Raw genomic sequence first — 9295 nt, forward strand, 5'->3', positions numbered from 1 at the left:
CCTGAGCAAGGCCCTTTACCCTCGGCTGCTCCTGTCTGGGTTTGGGTGGTCTGGCAGTATCCCAGCACACGCCCTTCGCTGGCGTGGAAGTCCGCAGTGGTATTCTGTATCTTTGTTCTATTGTGTGCTGGTTGGTATCGGTAGTAATTAACGTTAAGCTAGTTTTCAACTGTTTACAATGTCCTGGCATCTGCCTTTTCGGAAAAAAAAAAAAAACATTTGAAGACGCTAGACAGCTACTATCTGGATAGATAAACTATCCAGTTAGCTATGCATGTATCCTAACTGTAATTAGTTATAACGTAGTGGTCAAATAGCTATCCGAACAAACTTCAGGATTTCACCTAAGTTACCCCCTAACGAAAAAGACTTGCGCTGGCTAATGTTTGGTTAGCTACTAGCTAGCTGTCACTGACATTTTAATTTTAAGCAAACGTAATGCAATGCATTTAGCGATATGTATTGTTTTCCAAGTGCAGTAGGTCACAATACGTATTTGAAACATTGGCATTTTAAACCCCTGTAAATGATCAATACCTGCAGAAACGGCGTTTAACTTCAACAACTGTACCGCGCGCATCAACTCCATCTTCGCTTCGAATCCACGCGCCAACTCGGGCTCAGCTGCCCTTTCCCGGCATGCCTTGCAGCCCGCGAATATCAAAACAACGCACATCTGCGTTTGACAGCCTCACACCACCGAGAAGCCCACGGCGAGTTCAAATGTATTCGTAGTGAACACGGCGGGAATAAAAATTTAAATATGACACCAGAAAGGTATGTACCGGGAAGGCGAAAGGGACGTCAAACTTTACTTATTCTTGTTAGCTTCTGGGTTTGATAATTAACACTTGATAGCTAACTATAGCTAGCTAGTTAAGCTAGTAAACAAACATTCACATCTTACATTTCCAGTAGGAATTTATGCACAGTATAATATAGCATTTGTAATCTAGATAATGTATTATAAAGGTGCAAATCGAATAAATACGTTAATGTCTACAAGCTAGCAAGATATATACTATCATATTTGGCAGTATAAAATACAAGTTAGCTTAGTTAGCTAGCCAGCTAGATAAGTTAGAGCTTTTATGGATGAGCTAGCTAGCAATCTTAGCTAATTCTTATAGGTTAAGAGGGACAAATGTAGCTAACATAGTTCTTGGTGTTTTGACAGGATAAGGTCTACGAAGATTATTAACTAACGATATAGGGAGAATGACAAGTGTAAAGTGGCAGGACCGATTGAAAGCGCTGGAGCAGAGGGCTCTGTCCTTCCGAGCCGCGCCCATTTGCAGCGCGTATAAACCTCATCTCTCGCGACCGTGGCAGCCCTCGTCCGTCTGGAGGATCTTCCCACGGCAGAGTGCTGCCATCATCTTCAGTCAGCGTTGCAAACAGGTCACAAAGGCGTACGCTGACTTTTACGGCAACGTCAGACGAAGTGTTAGAATAACGTGGGAAGGTGGCAAGCATAGTCTGATAAATGGCTTCTTCTGTGTCTTGCAGGACGTACATGTTTTTGCCCTGGAGAGAGAGAGCAGAGATGCGGGGCACAGGGTTTATCTGGTGACCAGCTACAGTGAGCTCTGGCATTACTACAGGTACCAATATGCATCCTCACATGCAGCACAAAACAACAAAAGCTGGTCATCAAACAGACTGGTCATCCATAAATTTCAGTACATCTGCACACATTTCAAGTGGTTTGAATTTATTTTAATAATTTTTAACCTATTAATCTGTGATGTGTCTGCATATTGTCCTACTTCAAAGCCTGATAACATGCACTTGAAAACAAGTAATATACGCGTGTGCGTGTGCGTGCGCGTGCGTGTGCGTGTGCGTGTGTGTGTCTGTGTGTCTGTGTGTCTGTGTGTCTGTGTGTCTGTGTGTGTGTGTGTGTGTGTGTGTGTGTGTGCCCGTTCCTCTAGTTCTCACAGACAGTCACTGATGCACTGTTATGAGGTGATTCCAGAGGGTGCAGTCTGCAAATTGTACTTTGACCTAGAATTCCACAAAGCTTCTAATACACATCTTGATGGCAAAAAGATGGTGGCATCACTAATTCAGGTAAAAAACACACACACACATACATGCACACTTTTAGCAACGGTCTTTAGTTAACAGTCTTCTGGCCGAGAAGTACATTATTGATGTCTGCCATTGGAAGAGGTAGAGATTCTTTCACCCCATTCGTGTTGCTCTTAGATTTAAAGATAGTAGATTTTTTAAATGCTCGCATTTTTAACTTTCATCATTATGCACATTGTGTAGAGAATGACTGTACTGTTACAGAACATTGCATCAACAAGATCTGCTATTAAGTTTAGAAACCAATGATAAGGTATCAGTCTTTTTCTTGATGTTTGTAAAATAAGTCCAGTATCTTTCACAGCATTAATGGACTATAGGATAAAGGGTTATTTCCACAAAGAGTGTAGAGGGGTTTTGTATTTCATAGCTTCACCATTTACATTTTCAGCACAGAAAGCCCTACCTAGACACCCTAACATTTACCTTTTATGGCATTTAGCTGACGCTTTTATTCAAAGCGACTTAGTTATGACTGAGTACAACTTGAGCAATTGAGGGTTAAGGGTCTTGCTCGGGGGCACAACAGTGGCAGCTTGGCAGTGATGGGACTTCTGATTACAAGTCAAGTACCTTAACCACTGAGATACCACTGCCTTCTACATCCAAGTTCGGTTTTGTTTCTAATTCTCCTCAACAACAGTATGTTTGTGAGAAGCTGGAGGAGGTGTATGATGTGCACTGCTCTGCAAAACATGTGCTGAACCTAGACTCCAGTACTGCTGAGAAGTTTAGCCGCCATCTTATTTTCCTGCTACCCAACTCTGCTTTCAAAGAAAACATACATGTCGGTGAGTCTAAGTCTCTTGGCTCATATAGTGTCTGCAAGTTTTGCATTCCACTGCCAGGTAATATCACTTATGTACCCAGTGAATTAGGACCAGTTCAAAGATGGTTATTTGTTAAAGTTTAATAACATTTATATTCTCACATTTGTGTAATGGTTTTTATCATTATTGCTGAATAAACATGTGAGTGACTGGACTGATGTCACATGATGGTAATGCATGGTGGTGTATGTCTGCTGTCATCATTATAGGCAGGTTTATCCATAACATACTTAAGCCTGCTCTGAACAGTCTTCAGAAATGGTGAGGCAATTTTAGGTTTAAATTGATTAACCTTTTGGGCTTCATTTTCTCTTAATTTATTTCCATATGATTCCATGTGATTTGACTTTTAATTTAATTTTGACTTCATAATCTTACTTTGATATACCTGTTGCTTCTTAAATTATTTGAACTGTTTAAATTATGAATATATAATAATTACTCCATAAATTCAATCATTATCTTGGTACAGTTATCATATTCTGTTAACTTTCTGTGGATGTTGTGTTTTTAACTCTGAGATACTATTGTTGGTCTAATTGATTTTGTATTACAGCACAGAAGCTCTTGATGCAGCGCCACACCCCTCAGACATTGGTGACCTCAGCGAGGGTCCTCTGTCAAAGAGAAGAAAGGATGAAGAGAAAGACCTGACCTTCCTAATTGTGAAGACCAAAGATGGCCAGAAGCAGCTATTTGTGGATCTGGGTAGGATAGTTTTTCCAGGGATCAATTTACAGTCTAAGTTATGGTGTCTCAGGTAATTTTTCATTGAAATGTTTGTTTACCACCGAAACTGGACCTGTCTGTTATAAGACACTTCTATTTCACAAATGTATTTCTTCTGTTAACCATAGACTACATAAAACATTTTTCAAAAGCACACAGAGATCAGCTTTACTGCGCTGACAGCATGAAACATTCATTGTAGTGATCATTACTGATATTCTAGTCTTGCTTCATTACATTAGGTCCGTAGATCTGATTTTGAGTGGAACATGTAGAGCATTTTCTGAGAAAAGTCAATGGTGTAGTAATTCATGAAGTAACAGTTATTAGGAATTAATTCTCTGAAAGCACTAGCTGCCAGCCTTGCTCAAGCTTGCTCAAGCAATGTGCCATTGAAAAGTGTTTCTGACATAATGCTGTCTCTTGCCTTCTACCGTAGGAGTCTACACCAAAAACCGCAACTTCCGTCTCTACAAGTCCTCCAAGCTGGGGAAGAACGCTGCCTTCACTGTGGCTGAGGATAATGCGTTTGTACCAAAGCCCGACAAGCACACCACAGAAGAGGAACGCATATTCCTGGCTTCCTTAATTACCAACGTCAGGTAATTTGAAAGTACCCCCCTGATTAGGGGTATTGATTGGACCCCAAATCGGTATGCAGTATGTGACCAAAATACATTTTTGATGATCAAGCTACTGCTTGTTCTGTGGGGGAATGCATGCTTTGACCGGGCACAGCCATCTTGCTTCATAACGACACACCAATGCAAACCTATGCGAGTCTGTGTGCATGTGCGCACAGGTACCTGAGTACAAGAGTTTAATTTACTTTATTAGAAAACTGGTAATAACAAAAACTGGTAATGATATTGTAACCACATTGCTTCTTACAAGTATACCTGCAGTTTGTTTTTTCTATATAAATGGGATGCAGTATGCCATTAGAAAGCACCTTGTTACACACACAGACTCACACAAACACCTGGTCTGTTTTCTTCAGTTTTACAGGTCAGAGGATTCTGGAGTTTGATGCTCCAGAGATGAGTTCAGCAGGATTTCATTGTTCAGCCCAGCACAGAGTTCCACAGGGCTCAGGTACTTAGAATCCTGACCTAAGACCCATGTCCCACAGCTCTACCCATAACCTACCACAGCAGGCATAACCCAGCTTTTAATGCACTATGACTGCTAATGCAAAAAGCATAATGTTTATGCACTAAAGCCTTTGTCTAAATATTTCAACTGCAATCCCAAATGATGTAGATCTTGTGACTGTATCCACTCAAAAGATTTGGTATTTTCCTTGTATTTTTCATTCTTGAGGGCTGAAAATAGCTGATATTTTATCATGATATATCATGGTGCAAAGGTTTATTGTCTGTTTACTTGTATAATTTCATTTTAAGTTTTATTACACCAAGGAGTGTTCACATTTAATTCATGGTGAGGTGAAGTAGTACAGTTATGGATGTCTTGACAGACCACAGTAGAAGAGCTTTGCTACTCATCTCCCTAATTACCCCTTCTCTTTAGCCAAATGCACCCTACAGATGCATGTTATAGTTGTGTGATATATGACTGCCATGGACACACTGTTGCCCTCAGTGGATACACTGAAGAATCTATGCATTAAGTCGTTATATTTCATTTTGTCATTCAAAAATAGGTGATTTTTATTTATAACTATTCATACTTATTACTGTGTTTTAAAGAGCTTGCAGGTGAACAGCAGGCATCTCCATACAAGGAACTAGATGACTTCGTGTTGACACTGGTCTACAAGGATGGTATTCAAGGAAGTAAGCACACAGAGCACAAGCTGAACTATCCCTTCATCATAATCCCTTCAATTACAGAAAAGTCCAAATGCCACTATTTGCACTCTTCTGTAACTGCACTATGCTACTGTTTGCACTTGTAGTAGATGCTAACTGCATTTCATTTCCTATTCCTGTGCAGTGGCAATAATGTTAAATCTATCTAACATTGCTAAACGAATGATAACAGTACTGGGTTAAATGACAGGCTTTAGGCGCTGGACCTACTTTGTGTCCGAGCAGCTTCTGGTTTATGACATCGCAAAGTTCCGCTGGTGTCATAATGTTGGCCGATTCCACAAGAGCAACAACATCATGTGAGTCTTTTAAGAAAATCCTCAACTCGTCTGATCAAACGTAATGACACAGATGAAACATTGTCTTACTGCAATGTACTACAGGGTCTGTCTGACAAAACACATAAAGGAGGCTGGGAAACCATTTTAGCACATTTATTAATGATGAACAGCAATGCTATCTTGATGCTGCATGAACTAAAGAACTTCCTGGGATGAGAACCAGATGTCCAATTCTGTCTGTGCTTTGAGCTGTTCACTTTCGATCTATTCAGTATTGTGGTGGATATGAAAGAAGAGGTGTGGTATCAGAAGTGTCACGATCCTGAGTGCAGGAGACAGAACTACAGATCCTCTAGTACGTTCATATCACAGTGCCGTCTACATAGCACCAGTCACAGTTGCAGTCATTTTACATCACAGTGCCATTTTACATATCACCAATCACATTCTATTTTACATCACAGTGCTAATTCATCAGTCCTGTTTTACTGTCATCACAGAAAATACCACTTTGGGCGTGTAGCTCATATTTTGCTGTTTTTTATTGCATGCAGGTTTCCCACTACCACAAGACGTCAGCATGAGCTATATGTTGAAGGAGGTCAGTTCATCAATAAAAACAACTTGCTCTTTAATACTAATAATAATACTAGAAGAAGCCCCTAATGTGTTTTTACATAAAGCTCTACACAGGTTAGTGTTGGGATGCGATCATTGATGTTTGTGAATGCGTGTGTATGTGTGCGTGCATGTCTCTCCAGGATGAGGAGGACCAGTTGTTTCTGATGGATGAACTGGGAAACATTGAGTTGAGCCAGAGTTCTGTCCCAGCCCCTGCTTCTGGACGGGACAGCCATGCAGAGCCAGCCATCTCACGCTCCCAGACAAAGGACACAGATGCATGGGCGGAGGGGCCTGATGACCCGTTCTATCTAGAGGCCCTGGAGGAGGTGGAGCGGACCATTGAGGAAAAGGGGGAGATCTCTGACGAGCTTATGATCCAGGCAGTGACAGAGTGTGAGGGTACACTTGTCTAAGATCCTGTCATTCTTAGGCTGACTAATGTTGGATGAAAACTACAGCTGTGGGACCTATACACTATATACATGACATGTTTAAATTTTGTAACAGGTACTACCCCTCCAAAAGGGGGTTATATACTATGGGAAGGAAATACGTATTCAAAATGGATTTGTAACTTGAATGAAGGCTGAAGTGAGAAGTGATTGTGGGGCTTCTGTCAAGGAGGGTATGATATAATGAGATTTTAATTCTCTTCTGAAAATGTTTAAGTAGTGAGAATGTTCTGCAGGTAATCTTAAGCTTAATACTTAAGTTATTGTTTTCCTATTATTTAGGGTGGTTTTAGTGCAGTAACTTGACTTTTATTTCTCTGACTACACACGCTACATCTTGCTCACATTCAGTCTTAAAAACAGACATGTGTTTAGCAGAATTTAAGAGTAGGGACACTGAAGATATTTCTTTTGTAAACCAAATGAAATGCACTGGTATGCATTTGAGCACAACGTGAAGAACATTAGTTAATTCTAACTATACGAGCAAAAGTTTCGAAAAGGTTGCAAATGCCTGTTAGAGCACCCACCATTTCACTGCGAGTTATACTGTATGACTGTATGTGACGAATAAACCGAACTTGAACGATGCGTCGAGTACTGGACGAGTGCCCCTTTGCGACCTCTAGTGGTAATGTAAGTTACATTACATTTACTGGAATATAACAAAATTCTGAAAATTGGGTAGCATGACAGGTTGAATCGTAACGGCATGCCTTTTCCCAGCACGTTGTCAGGATTTTGGCTTGCTTAAATAAATCTGAGCGCAAGTGTCAGTATTTCTACTAACGATTATAACTAGTTTGCTTGTTTTTAAGATGAAGCTGTGAGTTATTCAAGTCTGAATGCAGTTATGTGTAGGTATAACATTTCACAAAATTTGAAAAAGTTTTTAGATTTTATAACACGCAACGACACGCCTCGCCATTCCTAAGTCTCACTGCTGTTAAAGGTAAGATGATAAATAATCGATGCATTACATTCCCGTTTAAACAGTATAAAAAAGTGGATAGTGTTTATTTATTTTTGGTGCTATTCTAGGTTGAAGCTGTAAGACCACTCGGTTGGTTTCGAGTGGTTGCCTTTACATGGCGCACTTTTCTTGTTAATGATGAAAAAACAGTCCACCTTTCTCATCCGGACAAGGTGCATTTGCTTCTAAGTTATCAGTACACATGCTTACCTCCACGTAGGGGTGCAACATTAAGATGCTACGGCCATTAAGTAACAATTTGGAAGTTAAACTATCTGAACAAATTACGCAATCTGTTAGTTGCCTTAAGCCACGGAATCGTGGTCAAGGGAGCCACGCTTTGAAGCAGGATGCGCCTATATATTCGACATGGTATTTCGCAGCCCACCGCAAACTAACGCTCACTGAAGCGTGCAGAAGCCTTTTCTCTACATAAATCCAGTTTATTTTAGACCATCCGCATTCCTCTGCTTACAATGTCATTTTACGGTAGTATGATTTTAAAAATAGATGTATGAAGAAATGATACACTGAAATCTATCCAAACTTGCAAGGGTGATAGCCAAGGGCTCCTGCTCTTATGTGGTAGTAGAATTGTTTTGACATTATGGGAAAGTTCTGAGAAATAGATATCCAGATTCAGACTTTATCAATTGAGTACATTAATTCGCCTAAAGGTAGTATGACTAATATGTTTTCATGAAGAAATGGTACAGTGAAATCTGTCCAGTGGTACTAGGATTGTTTTCGTATTATGGGAAATTGTATTTTAAATTGTTTATTAAGCTGTTTAAATATATTAACAATTGTGTTTAATGATATGATGCAAATAAATTACTTAAATGAAGTAAAATATATTTTGTACTTATAAATGTAGTAAAATTGCGTGTCTACACCAGTGCTCTTCAAAAAATACGAACGTTTCTGTTTGTCTTTGTCAGGGAGCATTACTCTGCGGAAAGCTGCAAAATACCGTAATGTTGCACATATATGCGCAAATGCCAAGCCTTCCTATTTATGAACGCCATTAGTGGAGACTCAAAAGCGAAACTAGACGTGTTTGTCCATTGACGCCCGTGGGCAGAGTGAGTGTGAAAACAAAAGTTAAAATCGCCTTTTTATTTTAGATTTTCTGCCTTATGCAATATAGGCTGCTGTCAGATGTCACTGTACAATAACAGCAAAAAATCGTAGTAGTAAGCGGAGCCGGTACAAAACGTTCAAACTATTAAGGCCCGCATATAACAAGATTTCGCTAGTTCGCTAACGTAGCTAGCTGGCTACATCATTTTAGACATGGATGAAGTTGGCGGATCAGAATTAGAATAAACGTGTTTCTGTTTTGTGCTGCGTTTGTGCAGATTCCGTTTTTGAGAAATTAAACAATTTTATCCCCCGTGATATCACCCAGCCCCCGTTGTTTTGCTACTTAGCTAACTATGCTGTGTAAAGCCTCCGCGCTGACCCGTGTGCATGT

At 40.1% G+C, this 9295-nt stretch overlaps 2 protein-coding genes across 4 annotated transcripts in view; one reads left to right on the forward strand and one right to left on the reverse strand.

Annotated features, from left to right (window-relative positions):
• Positions 1 to 618, reverse strand: part of ncapd3 (non-SMC condensin II complex, subunit D3) — a 21812-nt gene extending 21194 nt beyond the window's left edge. For both annotated transcript variants that reach the window (XM_081714428.1, XM_035529567.2), the window contains exon 1: positions 538 to 618. In XM_081714428.1, the coding sequence (XP_081570554.1) occupies positions 538 to 589 (52 nt within the window). In that variant the 5' untranslated portion in view covers positions 590 to 618. The remainder of the gene's footprint in view (positions 1 to 537) is intronic.
• Positions 619 to 669: 51 nt separating this feature from the next.
• On the forward strand, positions 670 to 7816 carry primpol (primase and polymerase (DNA-directed)). Of its 2 annotated transcripts, XM_027029404.3 has the most exons (14): positions 670 to 777; positions 1178 to 1401; positions 1510 to 1604; positions 1935 to 2073; positions 2738 to 2885; positions 3134 to 3185; positions 3481 to 3632; positions 4093 to 4255; positions 4654 to 4748; positions 5366 to 5452; positions 5679 to 5787; positions 6042 to 6124; positions 6324 to 6370; positions 6531 to 7816. In XM_027029404.3, exons 2-14 carry the CDS (start codon positions 1219 to 1221, stop codon positions 6804 to 6806), a joined length of 1629 nt encoding a protein of 542 aa, XP_026885205.2. In that variant the 5' UTR covers positions 670 to 777; positions 1178 to 1218; the 3' UTR covers positions 6807 to 7816. The 2 variants fall into 2 exon arrangements, with proteins under 2 accessions (XP_026885205.2, XP_081570556.1); XM_081714430.1 differs by lacking the exon at positions 1178 to 1401 and having other exon boundaries at positions 690 to 777.
• Positions 7817 to 9295: the final 1479 nt, after the last annotated feature.

Source organism: Electrophorus electricus, chromosome 5 (genome assembly GCF_041902795.1).
Source record: "Electrophorus electricus isolate QZ-2024a chromosome 5, ASM4190279v1, whole genome shotgun sequence".
Taxonomy (NCBI): Eukaryota; Metazoa; Chordata; class Actinopteri; order Gymnotiformes; family Gymnotidae; genus Electrophorus; species Electrophorus electricus.